This window comes from Balaenoptera musculus, chromosome 15, assembly GCF_009873245.2.
Source record: "Balaenoptera musculus isolate JJ_BM4_2016_0621 chromosome 15, mBalMus1.pri.v3, whole genome shotgun sequence".
NCBI lineage: Eukaryota > Metazoa > Chordata > Mammalia > Artiodactyla > Balaenopteridae > Balaenoptera > Balaenoptera musculus.
Window position 1 is genome coordinate 61,114,920 of NC_045799.1, and position 26,082 is coordinate 61,141,001.

The 26,082-nt window shown below is 39.5% G+C and overlaps 1 protein-coding gene across 1 annotated transcript in view; it reads left to right on the forward strand.

Moving 5' to 3' along the window:
- The first annotated feature begins 9,946 nt into the window (after window positions 1–9,946).
- The window catches only part of ERCC4 (ERCC excision repair 4, endonuclease catalytic subunit), a 37,210-nt gene continuing 21,074 nt past the window's right edge, over window positions 9,947–26,082 (forward strand). Inside the window, exons 1-6 of the mRNA XM_036826562.1 lie at window positions 9,947–10,182; window positions 11,501–11,681; window positions 20,313–20,508; window positions 21,392–21,599; window positions 23,593–23,773; window positions 24,777–24,905. Of these exons, the coding sequence (XP_036682457.1) occupies window positions 9,976–10,182; window positions 11,501–11,681; window positions 20,313–20,508; window positions 21,392–21,599; window positions 23,593–23,773; window positions 24,777–24,905 (1,102 nt within the window). The 5' untranslated portion in view covers window positions 9,947–9,975. The remainder of the gene's footprint in view (window positions 10,183–11,500; window positions 11,682–20,312; window positions 20,509–21,391; window positions 21,600–23,592; window positions 23,774–24,776; window positions 24,906–26,082) is intronic.

Genomic DNA, 26,082 nt, shown 5'->3' on the forward strand with positions numbered 1-26,082 from the left:
TGCCAAAACTGCTTCTCTTTATGCCCCCTCCTCCAACCAGCCATTCTAGATTCCCCTCACCCATGGCTAGCACCTCTGCAGGTCAAGGTGGCTTATCTGGTGGAACAATCTAGACCCTCTTCTCTGAGGAGTCTGAGCACCTGGTCACATGTGTTTCTCAGGCCAACCAAAATTGCCATCAAAATTGGGCCAATGAGCATAAAAAGACACCCAAGGATTTCTTCGGTGAGAAATACATTTCTACTGTTTATAAGCTACCCAATCTGTGATATCTTGTTATAGCAGCCCAAACAGGCTACAACACATAGATATCATACCAATGCCTCCAAAGTACTTGCCACTTCTTGCCCATTTGGTATGTCAATGATGCCATCAGTAGAGTGGGCCAATAGGATGTTCTATGGGATGTCCAGATGACCAAGGACATTTGGGACTATATTTTGACAAAGGGAAGGAAAGTTAAGATAAGACTGGGGTAAGAAAATAAATGTGTACTGTTGTCCATCCTAAGTAAATGCAAATTGTTTCTGGTCCTCCTTTCTGATAGGGGTGAAAATCAACACATTTCTTCTATCAGTAGTCACATGCCATGTACCTGAGGACATATTGATCTCCTCCAGCAAAAGACACCATATCTGGCACAGCAGCTATGTTCCAGTTACCTACTTGTAACAAACCATTCAATGCCTTAAAACAATAACAAGCACTTATTTTGCTCTAATTCTGGAGATCAACTCAGCTCAGCTGGGCAATTCTCAATCAGGGTCTCTCATGTGGTTACAGTTAGTCACTGCCTGGGGTCAGGATCATCACAAAGCCTTTTTCACTCATATGTCTGGTCCCTGGGCTGGGATGACTCAAATAGCTACAGGTTGAAACATCCAAGGTTGCTCAGACAAGTCTCAATCTCTCTCTCTCTCTTCTCTCTTCTCTCTCTCTATCTTTTCCCCTCTCCTCCCTCTCTCTCACCCATCTCTCGAAGTAGTGTTTTGACATGGTGGACTCAGGGTAGCCAGACTGGTTACATGGCAACTGAAGGCTCCCAGAGTGAGTGTCCCAAAAGAAACCAACGTGGCCTTTACTAAACTAACCTTGGAAGTCACGCAGCAGAATCACTTCTGCCACATTTTAATCATCAAGATAGTCACAAAGCCCCCTCTAGATTGAAGGACAGGGGATCTGAACAGCACCTCTTGATGGAAGAGTGTCAAAGAATTTGCAGGTGGGTTTCAAAAGCACCCCACTCTGCAACTGGGGCTACTACTTTGTTGAGTTTGCAGTATCCACTCTCGCCTACCAGGATTCATCTGACTTTTGTAGGGGACAGACCAGTGAATTAAATGAAGATATGATGGGGATTGCTACCCCTGTGATATTGTTTTTTATATACTATTCTGGCTGAAGTGAGAGAGAAGGGTCATTTTAGACACTTGCTGCTGGCCTGCTCCCACTATGGTAGTTTTTACTCCACAGGTCAGGGAACCAATGTGGGGCTCTCCCAAACACCTAATATATCCATTCCAATCATACCTGGCTAGCCCCAGGAAGGAGAAGGGATGAGGCAGCTCTCTTCAGCTGAGAGCAAGACTTAGAGACTCAGGTGAGAACTGCTGGCCTCCAACATTTCCAGCAGATGAGGAAATAAATATTTCTGCTTTGAATGGATTATGAGGAAGCACACCACAGCGTCCACTACACTGACTATAGTGTATGATAAAATTTGATATGGTTAAAAAATTCAAGGATTTATCTGGAAGTGGCATAGGAGAGAAAAGAGAAAGAATGCCATTTATTCTTTTTTCAAGATTGGGTAAAGAACCAACCTTTTGATTTATTAGTCCTAAAGAATAATCTCCATGAATAAGCTATTCACAATCTCATTTCTCCCACCAAAATGATACACAAACTATCACACTATTTCCTCCTTTCTCTTATTCCAAGCACTTGTCTTGACTTCTAAACATCATTCTCACTCCAAATGTCAATGCTGTATATCATATCTCCCTGTGGAGGCAAAACTGGGCCTGATTAGATTTATGTTAAATAACAATCAATTCTACTTTTGAAATGAACCAGCTTTGAATTCTCTAAACCTATTTTTTATTAGGAAAGTACCTTCACCTAATGGCATTTCTTAGAAAAATATAAGAAGCAAACTCCAAATCAAGCATCTCAGAGGTCAAGAAAGGACCAGGCCATGAAGAAATGACAAAATGGGATTTTTTTTCAAATGGCTATAATTTAGATTCATTTATTTAATAAATTAATGCTTTTAACCCCAAAATTTAGTTCAATGTATAATAACTGATTTCTTATCTTTTATTGAATTACATTTTTATTTGTTAATTTTATTTAATTTTTAATACATTTTTAAACTATATGATTCAAAATAGCAAAACGAATTAAAAGATAAACAATGAAAAACAAAAATCTCCCTCTCATCCTGAATCCAATCTGCCCAATTTCCTTCAACAGAAAACCAACTATCTTAGTTTCTTATATCCTGCCAGATTTTTTAATGTATATTCAAGCATAAATCTATATTCACAAAAATTATCTTACACAAAAGGTAGCATATTTTATACATTGTTCTGCACCTTGCTTTTTCACTCAACAAAATTAATTGTTTTTGATTAATAAAAAACCACAGGGTTTGGGGAGGATTTTTTACAGTAAAATATTATTATTTGGGATTTTTGGATAATCATAGTATTATTGCAAGTATGCTAAAAATGATAGCTATGTATTACTTATAAATTGCAAAATTAAGTCTGTATACATGCCCCACCCCAATGACAAGGTCCTACAATAAAATTACATGATTTATTTCCTTTTAATATTAAGTCAAAGGTCGCTACAAGCAATGTGGTCCAATAATCAGACCCAAATTTAATGTCTTCTTCTATCATCCCTGCCCTCTTCTACAAGACTGCAGGTAGAACCACATTTGGAGAAAACATCAAAAGTCTACATTTAAGATCCTTGTGAATAGGTCCCCAGGGAAATGGCCCCTCCCATCACTAGCCCAACTTTCCCCCACAAGACTAACTCCAAATCAGGCAAATGGATTACAACAGCAGAGTCATCGGTGCCTACCAACAAAGACAGATAACTCTTAGAACATTGTCATTTGCAAGGTCAAACCTCTTTGCCAGAGCCAGTTCCAAGGCATGTACAGTCACACACAGGCTCAGGAAAGCCCCGTGCGTGGTGGAATGCTCTGCTGTCACCACCTTGAAATTCTCAATTTTTTAACAAGATGCCCTGAATTTTTATTTTGCACTGCCCTCTGCCTCTTCTCAGAATGCATTCTAAGACAGAGGGTGCAGTAAGGGAAAAAGAATGTCTCCAAAAATAAGGAAAAACACACTCCACAAAACTTGCCGGATTTAAGTATTATTTTCCCCTGTGGGAAAGCCTCCACGGGGTTCCTCCTAAATCCCTACAAAAAGTTAATTGCTAATCCATAGGAACCACTATCATTTGCACAAAAGGCTACTTGCTGTGAAGAGGGGCAGGTAATTGCTTTTTGTGTTCCACATCATTCTTACTTTTTTTTTTCCTTTTCTGTTAATGATGAATGGCTTGTCAAAACAGCAATAATATTTTTATTTTTATTACAAGCCATCGAAAGTCCTTGTTTCCAAGAGAAAAGATTAGTTTAATGATTAAACTGCCTCTGCCTCTATAAGTAAAAATTAGTCAACCAAATACTGTCTTCTTTTAGTGGACTCAACAATATAGCATTAGTACGCAGGCGACTTCATTTTCAGACAATTGATATGTGTGATACACACCAATGGATCTCCCATGGACCTTAGGTCGTGAGCAGAACTCTACAGGTATTGCAACTACTTCCCCAGTCCTGTGTGTACCAACAATTGCACACAGACAGAATCAGTAACAGAGGTCATATACTAAAGTTTTTCAAATGTTTGTAGATGCTGTTAGAATTAATAAGTCAAAAATCTATTTGAAATAATGTCATATGAAAGCATTGCTGAATTCATAGTAACTTTTTTAATGCATTGTCCCAACCAACAGACATAAAAATTCTGACTGCCTTCCTGAAGGATCGATCCAAGAGTATTTTGAGTTTACGTTAAAGGGATGCTTAAGCGTGGAAAGGATGGGGACCATCTGAGCCACGTGTTCAAATCTAAACAACTCAGGATGGTATTCAAGGCCTTCCAGTGTCAAGCATCTAAGGAGGCAGTAGGTGTGAAGAACACAGGTTTAGAAGTCAGGCGGACTGTATTCCATGCTCCACGATTAGTTGGGTAGCCTTGGACAAGCTAGTTAACGTCTATGTCTTCTTCTCCTCACTTGTAAAATAAGGTGAACGTAGCAGTACCTACCTGGTCATCTCAGTGGACACCACCCCAGGACACCTTGATCTCAAAGGAGGGGGATCGTGGTGGTGGAGGGAGGCCCCACTCCCATGTAAGGGGAGGAAGGAGCAGAACAGAGCAAGCTGGGGCTGGGACGGTGCTTAGTGATATGCCCTGCACAGGCATGTAATAGTCTGACCATAGTGTCTGCACATAGCAAGCCCACAATAAGTATCACTTAGTTATTTTTACAATGGTTAAGTCACTTGCCCGCCTTCTCTAGCTGATTGGCCGTCCTAACCTGTGTGATGATTGAAAGCACCTTCTAGAGCAGTGCTTCTCAATCTTTTTGTTCATTACCTTTTAAGACATTACTTTTCCTAATTGCCTTCCCCATGATATTTTAATACCACAGATATGTTGTAATTCTATTTATGAGGATTAATTTCATGAGCCAGCTTGGCTGAGCCATGGACAGGATGCTGGGATTGCAAACCCCACCCCTGACATATAGACTGAGTGGTGAGGGGAAGGCTGTAGGCTCTGGGTGGGAGGTTCCTGTGACTCATGGCCTCGTGGGCCTTTTCCTTTAGTCCTGTCCTTCCAGGCAGTGGGCTGGACATCTTTTCTGAGAGCCAGTCCCAGGATTTCAGGTCCCACCTAGAAACCTCCTTGATTGCCCCTCATTCCCCACACCCCCAGTCAGTCTTCCCTCAAGTTCTGAGCCTACACCCTCTTCCTTCCTCCATGTAAATAACTTCTTTTCCTCTCACAATCATCCTTAAGGTGTTTTAAAGCCAGAACCCAAAAGATTAGCAACCACAGGCTACTTTCGCCTTATTGAAGGGCAGGGAGGATCCTCAGAACGTTTGGTTTCCACCCTTAGAGTACGTGTGCCTCAGAGCCTAGAATGGGTTGGATCACTTAAAGCAGTTGTCATTAAGCTTCTGATTTTAAATTGGTTGAATATTCATATCCTGCTATATTCCTTGGCTCAATTAATCTCTACAACAACCCCATGAGGTAGGTTGTATTATCAGCCCCATTTTATTTTATTTATTTATTTTTTGTATAGTTGATTTACAATGTTTACAATGTTATGTTAGTTGCTGGTATACAGCAAAGTGATTCAGATATAAATATAGATATAGATATAGTTTTTTTTCAGATTATTTTCCATTATGGTTTATCACAGGATATTGAATGTATTGGGTTGACCAAAAAGTTCGTTTTTGAAACATCTTACGGAAAATCCCAAACGGACTTTTTGGCCAACCCAATAGTTCCCCATGCTATACAGTAGGGCCTTGTTGCTTATCTATTTTATATATAGTGGTTTGTATCTGCTAATCCCAAACTCCTAATTTATCCCTTACCCCCTTTCCCCTTTGGTAACCATGTTTGTTTTCTATGTCCGTGAGTCTGTTTCTGTCTTGTAAATAAGTTCATTTGTGTCATATTTTAGATTCCACATATAAGTAATATCATATGGTATTTGTCTTTCTCTGTCTGAGTTACTTCACTTAGTATAATTATCTCTAGGTCCATCATGTTGCTGCAAATAGCATTATTTCATTCTTTTTTACAACAGCCCCATTTTAAAGATGAGGCAACTCAGGCACAGAGAGGTTAAATAACTTACCTAGTTCACACAGCTGGTAGGTAGCTGAGCTGGTTTTCAAGCCCAGGTCTTTCTGATACAGACCAGGGTTCTTGGCCTTCCGCAATCAATAGAAATTGACCAGAGGCCAGACAAGAAATTCAGGCAAGGCTTTACTGGGGCCCCTGCTGCAGCAGGGAGGAACAAGAACAAGCAACGGGTTCCCTTGCTTACTGCTCCCCAAGGGGGTGGGGGCGAGCTCATTCCTTATATGGGGTGAGGGTAGGGGTGTGTCCAGGGGTCGGGCCGGAGGGGTGGCTTAGGTGTTTTGCCCACCTCTCTGGTGATGCTGAGTGCAGGGGGCATGCTCAGTACCCGGCTTTTGCTCCCAGCACCCTGTTTTTACTCCAGGCTCTTCAGAAGTGGCAGTTGGGTTTTTTGGTCTCTTTGTATCCTTTGTTCAGAATTTGCCCTAACTGTGCATACATCAGTCATTTTTAGTCCCATATAGTTTCTTTGTATTTTGTTGCTGGAGGAGAGGTGTGTCCAGGTGCAAGCATTGCAACGCTGCAGCAAAGGGACCTGGGACCAGGTCCCAGGCCTGTCTCATTTCTGACTTACAGCCTGAACGCTTAGACCACACAAGTAAGCTCTAAGAGGCCCAGTGGTGATCTGGCCCTAGCAGAGGAGCTAAATCTAGGAAAAGTTCTCTTTATCTTTTCCCCAGCCTCCAGATTTAGTAGGCATTCTCCATACGTATGTGAAAGACTGAATTTGCTAAGAGAAATTACAGTGGCCTACCTACCACAGTCAAGCTAGGGTTAACTGAGGTGTGTTGGTTTCTACCTCCGGTCAGGAGGAAAATGATGTTTAATCTCATTCCCAGCCCAATGCCAAAGACCAGAGGACCGCTGCCTGAGCTGTGTCCTCGTGGGCAAAAACTGAAACTTACGAAGTGATCTGGAGGGGAGATGGCTCTGAAGATCAGAACAATCTAAAAGTAAGGAAATGTTTGAAGAATTGTTGTGACAGTGACATAGGAAAAAAAAAAAAAAAAGAATCCTTTACCTTAAGTGGAAAACTTTTGCCCACGGACAAAACTACAACGTCTAGATACCTGTTAGAATTTACAAAAGTCTGTTTCCCCAGATACCAACTTTTGACACTGTGGGCCAGCACACACATATTAAATCTAGAATTCACGAGGTAATACTATGCAGTGCTGATGAAGTATTTATTTAGTACCTGGGAAGTTTTTTCTTTTGTTTTCATTATAAAAGCAATATAAGTTCATGGTAAGAAAGTCAAACAGAACAGAAGGGAGTAAACTGAAATGTAAAGGTCTCACCCTACACAAACCACCCATTTCAACTCCCCAGAAGCAATTCCTTTTGTTAAGAGCTTTTCTATGCAGTCATAAGGAAATAATGTCTGTTGGCTGATTTTTAAGCAAATGGGACCATCCTATACATCATTGTTTTGAAATTGCTTTTTTAGTATGTAATAGCATGGATTGGGTATCTTGTCACCTACAGCTTATAATTGTTGTATGATATCCCACTTATGGGATGCAGGAAGAAGTTCTGACTAGTCTCCGAGTATTGGAAATTCAGGAGAAATGCCTGAGAAATAATGATAGTTCACAAAATTATATGATGAATAAACACCTTCATACGCAAGTTCCCCATTAGAATATAAGTTCTATGGTGGCACAGATTTTACCTGTTTTGTTTACTGACACATAGTGAGTGCCAAATAAACATTTGTGGGGTAAATATCACGTGTATATGGATCTATATAGATATTTTAATTTCTGTATATATTGACCAAGCACCCTTCAAAATTATTGTATCATTATATACTCTCATATGCTTTGTTTTATTTTGCTTTGTTTTGTTTTGTTTTCACCAGCTGGGGACTTCATCTTTAGAGCTCAGTGTAGTAGAAATAGTGAATGTTTGTGTATTAGTTTCCTGTTGCTGCTATAACAAATTACCACAAATGTCATGGCTTAAAACAGTTCATTATCTTCCAGTTCTGGGGGTCAGAAGTGCAAAATGGGTTGGCAGGGACGTGTTCCTTCTGGAGGCTTTACAGAATTCATTTCCTTGCCTTTTTCAGCTACTAAAGGCTGCATTCTTTGGCTTGTGGCCCCTTCCACAGCATTCCAACCTCTGCTTCTTGTCACATCTCCTTCTCTGACTCTGACCCTCTTGTCTCTCTCCTTCCCTTTTATGGACTGTTGTAATTACATTGGGCCCACCTTGATAATCCAAGATAATCTCCCCATCTTGAAATCTCTAACTTCATCACATCTGCAAAGTCCTGTTTGCCACATAAGGTAATATATTCACAGGTTCCAGGGATTAGGACGTGGACATCGTTGGAGAGCCATTACTTTGCATATCACAGCTGCGGAATCATGTTTGAATTTCAGCGTTGTCACTTCAACATGCCTACCCTACATATGTGTTGAGTCCCTACTTATCATGTCCTGAACTAAATCTAAGAAATACACTAACTAGCTCGGTGGTCTTGCCCAAGTCACATAACCTCCCTGAGCCTCCATTTCTCAGTTGCAAAAGTGGAGGGATTCATATCTGTCTCATAGGAACTGCTGTATGGAGAAGGTCTCCAGAGTCTTTTCCATTTGACCAGCATTTAGAAATTACTATATACTGTTTTAATCTTGACAAAATGTAAATGTAAAACACTGGATTAAGCAGTAAGAGGTAGAGAAACAGATCTTCTTGTAAACTTCTGATGTGAATGTAAATTGGTACAGGCTTTCTAGAGGGCAATGTAGCACTATGAATATAATGAAAAGCCTTATATATGTTTGTTCTCTTTATCCTAGTAAGTATCCACTTCTAAAGTGCATCTTAGGGGCATGGTTGAATTTATGTCCAAAGATACTCAGTGAAATATTATTTATAATATGACACGGGGAACGGAAACAGACTAAATGTCCACTAATAAGGAGCTGGGTAAATAAGTATGGTACATCCTCATTGCAGAAATCTCATCAGCCATGTAAAAGGATTTTGTAAAAGAATATTAAATACCATGTTCAGAGGCTTGTCAAATAATAGTGACAAACCCGGGATTTAAGTCAGGGTTGCTTATTACATCAGCAAAAGAATTCTGTGTGGTGAGAGAACTTCTATATACCGAAAAAAAAAAAAAAACAACTAAAAGTGTAGATATCATGATGTTACAGTGGTTATTTCTGGGTAATGGAATAAGAAGTGGTTTTTATTTTTCCTTACTTATACAGTATTTTTAATTTTCTAACAATGAAGATTGGGGAAAAGGGACGTCGACACAGAACAATTTCTCTAGTTAGATAACAGGCGTTTCTAGGTATACCAATACTACCGAAGGTGTCCCCCTAGTGGAAGACGGGTCGCGGCGGCCGCTGGAATACCTGATTGCGACTTTTCACATAGCTAATTGTATTCAAGACTTTCCGAGAGAAACAAGAGCCTAAAATTAGTAAGCTATGCTGCTTATTCAAAATTTTTTTAAAAGAGGGGCCCATTGCAAAAGAAAGGAGCAAACCTCACCCTGGGAAGCAGGTGCTACCAATTCTAGGCGCAATCCTTAGATTGACAATTAACTTTTTCAATTGTCAAGGTCGGGGAACTAAGCTTCTTGGGTTTAATTCTCCCCTCTCGCTTTGTGGTAGCTTGTGTTCCAGGTCCAGGTCTAGGTCTAGGTCTAGGCCGCCTGACTCTGAAATCGAAGGTACAGACAAGGTGAAATAACTGAAGACTCCTGGGGCGCAGCCTGAAGCCTGGAAGAGACAACTGTTGGGAGCGCTAGCACCTCCCCGCGACTCTACGAATCTTCGGTTCCTCTCGGCTCCTCTCAGCTCCTCTTCGGCTGAATTCGGCCTCGCTCGTCTTCCAGGGCTCGGCTCTCTTCGGCTGCGTTCGGCCGGCTCTCGTCTCGGACTCGGCTCTCTTCGGCTGAGTTCGGCCGGCTCTCGTCTCGGACTCGGCTCTCTTCGGCTACGTTCGGCCGCGGCCCTGAAGGGCGCCCATGGAGCCGGGCTTGCCGGCTCGAGAGACAGCAATGGCGCCGCTGTTGGAGTATGAGCGGCAGCTGGTGCTGGAACTACTGGAGGCGGACGGGCTGGTAGTGTGCGCCCGCGGGCTCGGCGCGGACCGGCTCCTCTACCACTTCCTCCGGCTGCACTGCCACCCGGCGTGCCTGGTGCTGGTGCTCAACACGCAGCCGGCCGAGGAGGTGCGGCCGCCCGCGCGGGGGGAGGGGACCCCGGGAGCGCCGGGGGCCTCCGGAGCAGACGCAGGCCTCGGCGCGGAGGCCAGGCTTCTGAGGGCGATGCGGGTCCCTGACGCGGGCGGGAAGGCGTTGAATAGGGGTCCCTGAGACAGATGCAGGCCCCTGACGCGGGTGCGGGGACGCTGAGACGGTGGGCGGGGTCCCACGGAGGAGGCAGGACCCTGACACGGGTTCGAGGACCTGAAAGGGTTGGAGGGTCTCTGAGAGGAGTAGGGGAGTCATTTGAGAAGCGTGGAGGTGGGAGGGATTGGAGGTCTCCGAAGAGGGTGGGGAGTTGCCTGATGGAGGATGTGGAAGGGAATGACGAGGCAGTCCTAAAGTTGGGTACTAAGGGACTGGCTGGAGGTAGAGGAGTGAGGTCCCTAAAAGGGAACATTGATGGGGATGGAGGAATCTCTGAAGGGAATGGGGAGACGTGAAAGGAGACGCTGAGGCTGGGGAGAACCCTGTAGGGAAGAGGAGGGACTGTGGGTTCACCCGGGCTGTGGGAAGAGGGGCGTAGGGTCAGAAGGGAGGGGAGCTGGAAGCTGAGGGCATTGGGGAAGGGTACCTGGGTTAGGGAGAGTGGAGAACACTGAGGAAGACAGAAGGGGGATACACCTCTGCTGAGGGGTAGTGACAGGTGACACAGCTTGATCTGACAACTCTGATGAGCCCTTAGATACCTAGAGCAGATGGCCAGAAGGAAAATGCCCCCTGAGAAGAGTGACCACACACTCCTTGACTGATCCATCTAGGTATCCCTAGTGCTTGACTAGGGCTTAGCACAACACAGGGCCCCCCAGGAAAGGTGGTATCAAACTTAAAGGACCAAGGGTCCCATTGACATGATGAAATCCCCTCTAGGGTGGAGCAGGACAGAACTAATAGTCTAAAACACCACCTGGGGAAAGGATTCCCTTGTTGTCTTCTCACATGGTATTTACACTTGCTTGCAAAGTTGCCTCTGGTGGGCAGTATTTTCTAGGTAGCAGAAGTCTTTTAACTCAGGATTTTAAAAGTCTTTTTTGTTGTCGTTAAACTGCTAATAACATCTCAAGTGCAATGAGTCCTTAGTGCAAACCCTAAAACAAAAACAAAACCTTAGATAAATGTCGATTGTTTGGTTGATCAGCGTAAAGTAGTAATTTAGTTTGTATGTTCATTATTAAGTTCATGATCTCTGAAAAAGGCAGCATATCATTTTAAATACAAATACTGGTAACCTAATAAAAACTGCCCTCTATTAAACGGTCTACTAATCAAGTTTGATTTAATTTAGGAGTATTTTATCAATCAGCTGAAGATAGAAGGAGTTGAACATCTCCCTCGCCGTGTAACAAATGAAATCACAAGTAGCAATCGCTATGAGGTGTACACACAAGGCGGTGTGATATTTGCAACAAGTCGAATACTTGTGGTTGATTTCTTGACTGACAGAATACCTTCAGATTTAATTACCGGTAAGAATTTGAAACCTTATTGTTATTTGTATGTACGTTTGCACTTTCTTTTTTTCTGTATGTGTCTGTTCCCTCTGCTAAACTCTAAACTAGAACCTTCTTGTGAACAGCATTGGATGTTTTTGTTCAACATTGTGCTTCCAGGTGTTAACACAATACCTGACACATTTTGGATGCTTAGTAAATATTTATGGCCTGAATAAGAAACTAAATGTAAGATTGACGTTTCCTTGTTTTCTAAGCTCATATTCAGTAAATACTTAGTAATTGACAGGCATTTGCTTTTAGAAACTACTCAGATTTGAAATGTTTATAAATATTCTTGATATGTTTCCTAAAATAGTTTGGTTTTCCTCTTTAAAGATTATTTTTTTCCCATGATTTGAAATTTTCAAAAAAATTTTTTTCAGTATAGTGAGCATACAATATTATATTGGTTTCAGGTGTATAGTAATTCAGTATTTTTATAGATTATGCTCCATACAAATTTATTATAAATATTGACTATATTCCCTGTGCTGTACATTACATCCTTAACTTGTTTCTTTTATACCTAATAGTTTGTACCTCTTAATCCCCTTCACCTCTTTTGCCTCTCCCCCCATCCCTCTCCTCACTGGTAACCACTAGTTTGTTGTCTGTTTCTGTTTTGTTATATTTGTTCCTTTGTTTTATTTTTTAGATTCCACATGAAAGTGAAAACACAGTATTTGTCTTTCTCTGCCTGACTACTTCACTTAGCAAAATACCCTCCAGGTCCATCCATGTTGTGGCACGTGGCAAAATTTCATTCTTTTTTATGGCTGAGTGATGTTCCATTGTATATATATTCCACATCTTCTTTATCCATTAATCTATCCATGGACACTTTAGTTGCTTCCGTATCTTGGCTGTTGTAAATAATGCTTCTATGAACATTGGGGTGCATATATCTTTTTAAGTTAATGTTTTTGTTTTCTTCAAATAAATACCCAGGAGTGGAATTGCTGAATCATATGGTACTTCTCTTTTTAGTTTTCTGAGGAACCTCCATACTGTTTTCCATAGTGGCTGCACCAATTTACATTCCCACCAAGAGTACACAAGGGTTCCTTTTTCTCCACACCCTCAAAAAACACTTGTTATTTCTTGTCTTTTTCACAACAGACATTCTGTTAGGTGCGAGGTGATATCTCGTTGTCTGTGTCTGTTGGCCATCTGTATGTCTTCTTTGGAAAAATGCCTATTCAGATCCTCTGCCCATGTTTTAATCAGGTTCTTTGGTTTTTTGATGTTGAGTTGTATGAGTTTTTGGTATATTTTAGATATTAATCTCTTACTGAACTTATTGTTTGCAAATATCTTCTCCCATTCAGTAGGTTGCTTTTTCGTTTTGTTGGTTGGTTTCCTTCGCTGTGCAAAAACTTTTTAGTTTATTTTTGTTTTTGTTTCCCTTGCCTAAGGAGACAGATCCAAAAATTATTGCTAAGACAGATGTCAGAGAGCATACACCCTATGTTTTCTCCTAGGAGTTTTATGGTTTCAGGTCTTACAGTTAGGTCTCTAATCCATTTTGACTTTATTTTTGTATATGGTGTGAGAAAAATCTTCTAATTTCTTTCTTTTACATGTAGTTGTCCAGATTTCCCAACACCAGTTATTGAAGAGACTGTCTTTTCCCCATTGTATATTCTTGACTACTCTGCCGTAGATTAATTGATCATGTGCATGAGTTTATTTGGGAGCTTTCTATTTTGTTGCATTGATCTCTGTGTCTAGTTTTGGGACAGTACATGCTGTTTTGATTACTGTAACTTTGTAGTATAGTCTCAAGTCAGGGAACATGATACCTTCAGTGTTGTCCTTTTTTCTCAAGATTGCTTTGGCTATTTAGAGTCTTTTGTGATTCCAATCAAAATTTAGGATTATTTGTTCTAGTTCTATGAAAAATGTCATAGGTATTTTGATGAGGATTGCATTAAATCTGTAGATTGCTTTGGGTAATATGGACATTTTAACAATATTCTTCCAATTCATGAACAAAGGGTATATTTCCATTTATTTGTATTGTCTTCAATTTCTTTGATCAATGTCTTATAGTTTTCAGAGTACAGATCTTTCACCTCCATATTAAATTTATAAATAATTTAATTTACTTAATTTAATACCTAAATTTATTCTTAGGTATTTTATTCTTTTTCATTCAGTTGTAAATGGGATTGTTTCTTGATTTCTGTTTCTGATACCTCATTCTTAGTGTATAGAAATACAACAGATTTCTATATTAATCTTATATTCTACAACTTCACTGAATTTACTGAATTTATATATTCTAATCGTTTTTTGGTGGAGTCTTAAGGGTTTTCTATATATAGTATGTCATCTGCAGATAGTGAGTGTTACTTCTTCACTTCCAGTTTGGATACCTTTTATTTCTTCTTCTTGTCTGATTGCTGAGGCTAGGCCTTTCAATATTATGTTAAATAGAAGTGGTGAGAGTGGACATCCTTGTCGTGTCCCTGATCTTAGAGGAAAAGATTTTAGCTTTCACCATTGAGTATAACATTAGCTGTGGGTTTGTTATAAATGGCTTTTATTATGTTGAGATATGTTCCCTCTATACCAACTTTGTTGAGAGTTTTTATCATGAATGGATTTTGAATTTTGTCAAATGCTTTTTCTGTATCTGTTGAAATGATTATGTGATTCATATCCTTCATTTTGTTAATGGTTCAATATCCACAAATCAAGGTTCAATATTGAACTATCCTTGCATCCCTGAAATAAATCCCACTTGGTCATGATGTACGATCCTTTTTATATGTTGTTGAATTCAGTTTGCTAATATTTTATTGAGGATTTTACATCTATGTTCATCAGGGATATTGGCCCTTAATTTTCTTTTTTTTGTAGTATCTTTGTCTGGTTTTGGTATCAGGATAATGCTGGGCTCATAGAATGAGTTGGGAAGTGTTCTGTCCTCTTCAATTTTTTGGATAGTTTGAGAAGGATAGGTATTAACTCTCCTAAAATGTTTGGTGGAATTCTCCTGTGAAGTCATCTGGTCCTAGACTTTTCTTTGTTGGGATTTTTTGGTAGTGATTCAATTTATTACTAGTAATTGGTCTCTTTAAATATTTTATTTCTTCCTGATTCAGTATTAGAAGATTGTGTGTTTATAGGGGTTTATCCATTTCTTATAGGTTGTCCAATTTGTTGGCATATAACTCTTAGTATATTCTCTTATGATTATTTGTATTTCTGTGATATCAGTTGTAAGTTTGTTTCTTTCAATTCTGATTTATTTATTTGGGCCCTTCCTCTTTTTTTCTTGATGAGTCTGGCTAAAGGATCAATTCCTTTAAATAGAAAATTAGGTTGTTTATTTGAGTTTTTTCTTGTTCCTTGAGGTAGGCCTGTATCACTATAAACTTCCCTCTTAGAACTGCTTTTACTGCATCAGATAGATTCTGGAAAGTTATGTTTCTGTTTTCATTCCTCTCAAGGTATTTTTTAATTTCCTATTTGATTTCTTTGTTGACCCATTGGCTTTTTAGTAGCATCTTATTTAGTCTTCATGTGTTTGTATTTTTCCATTTTTCTTCCCAAAATTGATTTGTAATTTCATACTGTTGTGGTTGGAAAATATCCTTGATATAATTGCAGTCTTCTTAAATTTACTTAAGTAAGGACTTAAGTCTTTCTAGGGTATTTTTCATTTTAGTTATTGTATTCTTCAGTTCTGATTGGTTTTTTTAAATATTTTTCTAGTTCTTTGTTGAAGCTCTCACTATATTCCTCTATTCTTTTCCCAAGTTCAGTGAGCATTTTTATGACTCTTGCTTTAAACTCTTTATCATGTAAATTACTTATCTCTGTTCATTAGGGTTTTTTCTCAGGACTTTACATTGTTCTTTTGTTTGGAACATATTCTTCTGTCTTCTCATTTTATTTGACTTTCTCTGTTTGTCCCTATGAAGTTAGGCAAAACAGTTACCTATCCCAGTCTTGAATCCATGTCCCTGTGTGGGAGTGTCCCTGTGCAGTCTGCGTGTGCCCAGTGGTTTTGGTGAGAGAGCTGAATATGAAGAGGGCACAGGCCGCGTCTTCTCCCAGGGTCCACTGGCAGAGCTACCTTGGTGGGGGATAGGGCTGGAGCAGGAGGGGCTGGATTAAGAGCTTGGTGTAGGCTGGGGTGGTCAGACAGGGCTGCCAGAGCACCAGGCAGTTTTCAGTCTGCTGCCTCTGCTGAGACTGGGAGCAAACAAGTCTGTGCTTACTCACTCTCTTCAAGAGTGGAGTCTTGGTTTCCTACAGCCCACTGGTTAGCCCCACTGGTTTCCAAACCAGCCAGGGGGGCCTGTCTTCCCAGTGCTGGACCCCAGGCTAGGGTATTGATGTGGGCCTCAAACCCCTCACTCTTTAGGGAGGATCCCTGAGCTTGTGACATCCCCGTCCTTTACTGGGTCACCCACCAGGGGCGTGGGTCCAACTAGATCTCTTTTCCTCCCCTGCTACCAGACTCCATGGGGTTCTTTCTTCACAGCCTTGGTTGTAAAAGAGCCGTTCTACTAGTCTTCAGGTCGTTCTCAGAGAGTTGCTCTGCATGTGGTTGTAGTTTTGATCCGTTCATGGGGAGTGGTGAGCTCAGGGTCTTCCTACTCCACCATCTTGATCCCACCTCTCTCCCATGATTGAAATTAAACCAATTAGTTGCTTAATTATTTTGAGAAGAATGATTTCATTTTAGCCAGAATTAATATAGAAAAGGAGTCATTTTTCATTATTATTTGTCCTTTTGGAAACCTTTTCTGATTTCCCCATGCTTCTCCCCAGCGAGAGCACTTCAGAACACCACACTGTATTTGCCTATTTGTTTGTCTGTCTTGCTCATGAGATGACAAGCTTCCTAAGAGTAAGGAACAACTTGTTCATCCCAGGACAAGTAACTGGTACATAGTAGGCACCAAACACATACATATTGGGTGAGTGATGCATGTATTTACAACAATTTTTAATGAACTTTCGAAGGGCAGAGAGGTTCTGGAATTCATAATTGTCCTTCCTACCATATCTTTCACGTTGCCCTGAACCTAGAAGACCCTCAAGAAATATTTAATGCATAAATGTATGAATGAATGTTTTATATGGTTCATGGTGAACTGATTATTGGAAAGTTTTGTTATACTTTTGTATTTATCATTGTTATAAGCCCTGGCAGGGCTGTACAGCTGAGGTCAGACTCACTTGACTTTGAAGGGTAATGCCACTGCTTACAAGCAAGTTACTGTACTTAATTTTCACAAGCCTCAGTTTTCTCATTGCTTAAATTGAGAAAATAGTGCCTTGTAAAGTTATCAAGGATTAAATGAGGTAAAATAAATAATTGCTTAGTATACTGCCTGGTACATAGTAAATCATAAATAATAGCAAAAAATTGGCTCTTTATAACTAGAAATCTTGATACATTGTAAAGTCTTTTACTGTTTGCTGCTTTCTTATAAATTTAGCTTTATGTTTCCTTATTTTTTCAGTTGATAAAACGAAAAAAAAATGTATTGAAATGACCACTAGATGTCAGTATTACTCTGTGTCTCCCAGTAACACTTCAACCTAATTAGGCAGAGAGCAATCTGAATCAAAGAAATATCCAAAGTATAGTTTATAGGTAGTTCCTAATTAAAAAGTGCAAAATGCCATTCCTGTTTCTGATCAAGTCCCAGCCAGTAATGAAGCTGGAGCTGTTACTGCTGCTTGGCTGAATGGAATGCAAATGAGTGGCAGAAATGAATTCCTTCAAATGCCACACCCCCTGGGATCATCCTGTACCCCCTCAACCCCCCAGCCCCTGGAGGAACTTTCACCATAGCTCTTACGGACCAGAGTGTCCCAGAAGCATGGAACCCCCTAGAAAATCTTGAATGTACCAGCCCTAACTTGTTCCCCTGTCACTACCCAATGTCACCACCATACCCCACCCTAGGCGTCCCTGCCAACACAACTCCTCAATAGTGGGAGAACTGTGAAAATATCTCCCCAGATTGTACTTTCAAAAGAATGGGGCAGGAGGATGCTTTCATTGTTAAAACAGATCCTGACATCTCTAAATAGAACTCAGAACACACTTTCCGTGGGAAACTTTAAAAAAAAAGGTTACATGTTAGATTTGTGTACCCGGTGCTGTAATTCAGCTTTATATTCATTCAACATTATTAACATTAAATGTTAGTAAACGTTGCGTTGAGTAACCGTCCCTTATTTGGCAGGAATGAGGTCGGTGCTGAAGACAGAAAGACGACAGGACGGTAGGGTGCGCTCCTGAGTTAGGTGGCTTCTGGGTCTGAGCTCACCTTCACCAGCTGCCAGCTGTGTGACCTTGGGCAAGTTTCTTCATTTCTGTATGACTCGGTTTTCTCATCTGTAAATTGGAGACGTAATAGTACCTTCCTCCTAGGATTATTGCGAGGATGAACTGAGATAATGTATGTAAAATTCTTAGCATCACGCATGGCACACAGTAAGCATTCTCTGATTACTACTTATGATGTTCTGGTCCTCAAGCAATTTAGTGGAGGAGACAGGTGTAAAGAAGTAATTACAGTGCAGCATGAGATACAAAGTGTTGTGGGAGCATAAAAATGTGGGACTAGAATTGCCCCAGAAACCTAACCTGCTTGTATTTTTTTAAAGGGGGCGGTGTGGTCCTCGGATGATGTCATTTAACAGGAAGGACATGGCTTTGTTCTCAGGCACTCATGATTTGGAACCTTTGGTCTGCCATTTACTTGCGAAGTGACCTTGGTCAAGTTGCTTCCCTTTCCTGGTCTCATAGTAGTACCTACCCCATAGAGTTATTGTGAGGATTCAATGAAATAAAAATCTATAGAAGTACCTAACCCCAGTGCCCGGGATAGAATATTAGTTCTCTTCTCCTCCTCCTTCTAGATTCCAAAAGAAATAACAACCTTTTGGAGCACACCATTTTCTTAACTTGAGATTCACCTTTTCTTTTGAAGTCCATTTTTATTATTTCTAACTTTATGTCATATTTCAGTCCAGGACAACAACTCTGGCCCAATAGAGTACTTGGAAAAACCTACCTGCTAGGTACGGAATATTTTATGAGCAGTAAATTAGTTATGTACACATACTGGTGTTACTGAAAATCTTTTGTCTACAAAGTCCTAAATAGCACTGTTAATTTTTACCATATTTGAAAAACAATTTGCTTAGCTAGAATAAATTTTAGCTCCATCCACCTCAATCTAAAATTTAAACACCAAAATAGTAGAATCTGAATTGAGTCTATTGAACTACTAGGAGTCTTGGGTTACTATTGGTGTCATCTTCCACATCCTAGGAGTGATGAGAGTGGGAGCAAAAACATGCGAGTGCATTTATAGCAAATATATATGGTAACTGGCTTGGTTTAGGTCTAAAAGACTGAGAATTGTCATAGAATAATTGAGTTTTTGATCCAGAAATGACATCTATGCACTCTTATGTCATCTCATGTCTCTCCCTAATTTTCCATGAATCCCACTGCACCACAATGGCATGTGTGTATCATACATACGTATGAGAGATCATCTGGTCCAGTACTCTAATTTTATAATTAAGGAAACACATATGGTTGTCCTTGTTTTTGAGATTCAGAGGTGTCATTATCACACCCACCCCACAAAACAGATGTTTAAGCATATTCGTTAAAGATTTTTATTTCAGATGGACTAATTTACCTTTCAATTGAGTATACTCTGATTCTGAAAGTTGAATTCTTCTAATAAGTGATGGAGATGTTGCCCAAACTTCTGAAAGGCAGCTATTTTGCATAGTTCACATCTGACTCATACATAAAAGAATGAGTGACCTGCTTTGCTTTCAGAAATTCTTCCTCCACCAGGCCAGACATGCCCCACCCCAGGGCCTTTGCTCTTATCATTCCCTTGCCCGGAACTCCCTTGGCCCACATGGTCACAAGGCTCACCTCCTCGTCTCCATCCAGGCTTTACTCAAGACCTCAGTGAGGTCACCCTATCTAAAATTGCAAACCCTAAAAAATACAACAAACTAGTGAATATAACAAAAAAGAAGCAGACCCACAGATACAGAGAACAAGTGAGTGGTTACCAGTGGGGAGAGGGAAGGGGAGGGGCCAGATAGGGGTAGGGGAGTAAGAGGTACAAACTATTATAAGCCACAAGGCTATATTGTACAACACGGGGAGTATAGCCAATATTTTATAATAACTATAAATGAAGTATAACCTTTAAAAATTGTGAATCACTATATCGTACATCTGTAACTTATATTGTACGTCAACTGTACTTCAATTTTTAAAAAGATTAAATAAGAGAATTGCAAACTACCACCCCTCGCATACTCTCTCTCTTCTTCCTCTGATCCGTTTTTTCTCCTCAGCACTTATCCCTTCTAACCTACTAAATATTTAACTTATTTGTATTGTTTATTGTAAATGCCACAGGACAGCTTTACGTGTTTTGTTCATGGCTGTATCCCCAACCTCGAACAGAGCTTGCCCATGCTCAAGTAGGCATTCAAGAAAACTGTGATGAATCAATGAAAGCGAGCATGAAAATGACACGTCTTTTCTGTACTTTAAATTATGATTCCCCCCTCCACCCTGCCCAGGCATCTTGGTGTATAGAGCTCACAGAATAATCGAGTCTTGTCAAGAAGCATTCATCTTGCGCCTCTTCCGACAGAAAAACAAACGTGGTTTTATTAAAGCTTTCACAGACAACGCTATTGCCTTTGACACCGGCTTTTGTCATGTGGAGAGAGTGATGAGAAATCTTTTCGTAAGGAAGCTGTATCTGTGGCCAAGGTAAATAGCATTATGTGACCAGTTTCTGCGAGAGAACCTGCCAGAATTTAATTTTGCCCTGTAATGTAAAATTTACTGTCATTGCACTTGATACACGCTAGCCAGGTTCATAACAAGTGCATCCAAATATAAATAAATGGTCACCACATTTGTGATTCTTTTAACAGGAGAGAGAGATTTGATAGTTATTTTTCTGGTAGCCCAGGGCTGTCACTTTCTTGTACATTTAGTGAAACCACTCAGGGATCTAGAGGCTCACATACACAACAGCTTTAGGTGAACTGCAGATTTACTGGCTAAGATTCCAACTTCCACTTTGAGGGAAATAAAGCACCAAGATTTTGAAAAATTTATGTAAATTTCTAGGAAAAACATAAGGTATCAATTTTCAAAACATTTTGCAACCTATGCTAATATGTATTTTGGTTATACTGTATGGTATTTGAGAGTAGTTATTGCAGTCTTTTTCCTTTTCTGATTATACCTTACTTCAGGGATTGACACACTTTTCCTGTAAAGGGCCAGAGAGTAAATATTTTAGGCTTTGCAGGCCATGCACCTGTCACAATTATTCAACTCTGCTGTGACAGTGTGAAAGCAGGCATAGACAATACATAAACAGTGGGTGTGGCTGCGTGCCAATAAGACTATTTGTAAAAACAGGCACTGGGTTTAGCGCAGACCATAATTTGCTGATCCCTGCCTTATTTGAGTAATACTTCCATTCATAGAGGTTGAAAGTATTCCTGAAAACACTGTCATTTGGCTTTCCGTTTTGTTTCTTAGTTGCAGTTACAAAAAGCTATTAGAGTATTAAACTGAGACCAGAAACACATAGCTCTTGCAACTCTAGAAAAAATTTGAAAAATGTTTGTCTCTTTAGGTTCCATGTAGCAGTAAACTCATTTTTAGAACAGCATAAACCCGAAGTCGTAGAAATTCATGTTTCTATGACACCTGCCATGCTTGCTATACAGACTGCTATTCTGGACATTCTAAATGCATGTCTAAAGGAACTAAAATGCCATAACCCGTCGCTTGAAGTTGAAGATTTATCTTTAGAAAATGCTATTGGAAAACCTTTTGACAAGGTACTCTATTTCTTTTCCTTTTTAAGCACCGTTTGTTATGTTGTAATTTTTAAGAATGCAAGTTATTTTAATATTTACAATGTTCTTAATAGGAATTTGCTGTTATTTTTAAATTAAATTGGAGGTGATTTAAAGTAGTTTCTTTGGTTTACTGGAAAGTAATTTGTAGTAGAATACGTTGATTGGCATATAAGCACAAATTTTTGCAGTTATATGGTGATTATCTCTTATTTTAAGTATATGTAAGAGAACGCTGAATAACATTTTGCTCTGAAATAGCACCATTTGGATAGCTGCAGGTAGAAAAGTTTACATAAGAATCCTTCAAAATTTATGATCTCTTATTTGGAATAAAAATAATTTGGATGAGTTTTGATTACTGAGGAATGTGAAACTTGCTCTGTCTTAAAATTACATTCTGGATTGAGAAAATGGTAAGACTTTAGTGCAAGGAATTTTTATCTAACTAATTTTTTCATCATAGATCAATATTAATTCCGATATGTAAATGTCTAAGATTGAATTGTACCTACAGAAAATGCTGACTTTTTAAAAATTCCAGGCAGCTTTTTTTTCATATTTTGATAGAACAAGTTCTTTTCTTTCAAACTCTGAATCAACCTCTTTGTCACTGGAAGTAATGCATATTGATTTTTAAAAAAAGAAAATTTAAGTCCTCATTTTTCTGATTCTGCCAAAGTCATTTTACTATGAAATAATGATACATAAAAGTAATTCCATGTGTTGTGTGCCTCTGTTTTTAAAGTAAAGTTTATTATAATTTAGTGCATTGTATACCAAAAAAAAAAACTCTGACATTCTTTTGGTAGAATGTATATGTCCCTAGAAAACCAAAATATAACCAGATATGTTTTGCACTAAATTTCTGTTTATCATCACCTGCCCAGTGAAAGTCAAAGTATTGTTTTAGGTGTTCTTTTAGTAACCAAAACAAAATATAGACATAATTTGCACTTGTTAGAAAATTTGTAGATGATTTTACAAAAGAAGCATGTAGATGATTTTTACAAAAGATGATATACAAAAGATGATATACAAAAGAGTTATATGTCCCAGTTTATCTAGGACAGTCCCAGTATCTGCCTGTTATCCTGGAGTAATTATTAATAGTATCATTTCATTTTCACAAGAGTTCCAGTTTGGACAATAGATTATTTGGTCATCCAAATATATATTACTCCTGCTCAGTATTAAACATGTTAGACAAGATGCTATGTAGTAAAACCGCTTCTGAATCATGCTACATTATCCCTTTTAGTTACAGAATCAGCTTGTGAAGGAAACGTGCATATGTATAGCTGTGGATATGTAGATACCTACATAGTATATACATAAAGCTGTTCTGTGTTTTAGGCAACTTCAGGATCTTAAAAAGTATTCAAATTTAGTTAGTTGTTAATTTAACAAATATTTTCCTATACATGAATCACACTTAAAGAAAAAAACTAAATATTTTATTATACCAACAGACTAAGGTCCACTGTTATTTAATTTGATTCCATGTAGTATCCCTAGTTTATGTGCTCTGCTTCCTCGTGCAGCTGGATCTCACATCTCTGTCCACCCAGGATGGGGTCTCGACCAAACTTGGCAGAAATTGAATGTATCTGAGCTACATGCTTTCATTCTTCATAAAAGCAAATAATTGATCATCTGATGTTTATCAGGCCTTTTTTCTCCTAATAATGTAAATATGGGTAACTATGAATTGAGTCTATCTGATCATAAAGATTCTAGTGATGACACTCTGCTCTATATTTGAAAAATTAAACATTATTATTAGAATCTTATGAACTTAAATTTTCTATCCACTTCCTCAGGAGATCATGTTTTATTTGGCAAAATATACATAACAAAGTTTACCATTTTAACCATTTTTATGTATACAAGGGATAATGTTTGTTGAAAGTATAATTTGTATTATAGCTATATTGAACATCTTTTAGCAGTCCTAATTTTTTTCTTGTTTTAGACAATCCGCCATTATCTGGATCCTTTGTGGCACCAGCTTGGAGCCAAGACTAAATCCTTGGTTCAGGATTTGAAGATATTACGAACTTTGCTGCAATATCTTTCTCAGTATGATTGCATCACATTTCTTAATCTTCTGGAATCTCTCAGAGCAACAGAGAAGGCATTTGGTCAGAATTCAGGTGGGAGATAAAAATACTAATATTATCCTAAGAGCTCATTTGAATGAAGTACTGGGTTTCTGGGGGGAATCGGGTGTGGGGAGTGCTATATTCAGCTACATGGTATACTAAGATTTCAAATTACCTTTTATGTTCATAGCACAAGGATGTAGGTTTTATTGATAGCTAATGTTTCCACTTACTTCTGTTCTGTATAATAATAAATATTCATATCCATTCCAAGCAATTTTATTTCTAGAAAAGACTGTGTATATCACAGGCAGTCCCCAACTTAGAAATAGGTTGTGTTCTGGAAGTTTAGTTGTTATGAACTTAAAATTAATATTCCCCGAAGAAACAGGAAGGGAATATGGAGTTTCATCAGCTGAAGTGCTGAAGAATGAGAAGAAGATGTTTGTAGGGAAACATACATACACGGCTGTCCACCGTCTTGTTTTTCTACCAGTCACATCCTTCCCCCACTACTGTGATCTTTCTCACTGTCTGGGTAAACCAGTGTTTTCTAAAGTGTGGTCCAGGGGCCCTGGGGCCAAGATTTAATACAAATAATATTTCTTAACTGCTTCACCAGGAATATTCTTGAGTAATAAACTACAAATGCATAGCATTGAGGAACATACTGACTGCTAGTATGCTTTGGTTCCACTGCCTTCATCTGTGCTTGGGCACCAGCAGCGATACCCGCCGATGCTTTTGCACCATCATTGGAAATGTCAACACAGTGGAAAAAAGTCAAATAATGAGTTAGTATTATTATGAGAGTAGTTTTGAGGTCACAGACCCCTTCCCCCCTAAAAACATCTTGGGGGCCCCCAGGGGTCTATAGGCTGTACTTTGAAAACCACGGTCTAGCCAAACAGTGACAGAGGCCATAACAAGGGAGAAGGTGTGGTTGGGAGATGAATAAGCTGGTGACCGGTTGATAAACAGATCATGTGACCTTCAGAGATTCTCTGAAGTAAACTATAAATTGAAGGCTTTTTTTTTAAACTTTCCTTATTAGGTTGGCTGTTTCTTGACTCCAGCACCTCAATGTTTGTAAATGCTCGAGCAAGGGTTTATCATGTTCCAGATGCCAAAATGAGTAAAAAAGGCAAACTGCCTGAAAAACTGGAGATTAAAGAAGAGCAAGGTATCTTGTATGCTTAAGTCTTCAAACGTGTCTTTTATTTAAGTATTTGGTGTGGAAATGCTTATCAAGTTACTACAGTATAACTTTAAATCTCCTTCGGCTGTGTGAAAAATGTGTGACTGCGTGTTAATTATATGTTATATGTAACATATATAATGTATGGTAAAAGTATTTGGTATGGATTCATTGCCAGGGGATTCCAAATAACAAATGCCAAATATCAATCAAGAGTATTCTTGCTAGGACTTCCCTGGTGGTCCAGTGGTAAAGAATCCGCCTTCCAATGCAGGGGATGCGGGTTCAATCCCTGGTCAGGGAACTAAGATTCCCACATGCCATGGGGCAACTAAGCCTGCATGCCACAACTGAGCTCGCACGCCTCAACTAGTGAGCCTGTGTGCCGCCAACTACAGAGCCCATGCGCTCTGGAGCCCTTGTGCCACAACGAGAGAAGAGAAAACCACCATGCCACAACTAGAGAGAAGTCCGCACACCACAATGAAGAGCCCGCGTGCTGCAACGAAAGATCCCGCACGCTGCAACTGAGACGTAATGCAAAAAAGAGTGTTCTTACTACTACGTAGGAATTATAGTTTTTTTTTTTAACTTCGGAATAATTACTATTTGGGGACTTGAAGTCTTAGTGGGACGTTTTAACATCCGTTTTAGCTTTTAGGGGACATAAATACTAGAATGAGGCAAATAATGGATTTTATTTCACACTCATCTAGTAGGTATAATAAATATCGTTGGTTTTTTTTTTTTTTTTTTTTTTGGCTGTGTTGGGTCTTCGTTTCTGTGCAAGGGCTTTCTCTAGTTGCGGTGAGCGGGGGCCACTCTTCATCGCGGTGCGCGGGCCTCTCACTATCGTGGCCTCTCTTGTTGCGGAGCACAGGCTCCAGACGCGCAGGCTCAGTAATTGTGGCTCACAGGCCTAGTTGCTCCGCGGCATGTGGGATCTTCCCAGACCAGGGCTCGAACCCGTGTCCCCTGCATTAGCAGGCAGATTCTCAACCACTGCGCCACCAGGGAAGCCCCTTGTTGGTTTTTTAAAGCATGGGATAGGGTTAATGTTTACTTTCTGCCTAGTTCAAAGGTCTATTTCAAAACTTAATTAAATACATTAGTAATATGTTTGAGTACTTACAGAAATAAAAGTTTTATTGTTGGGCTTCCC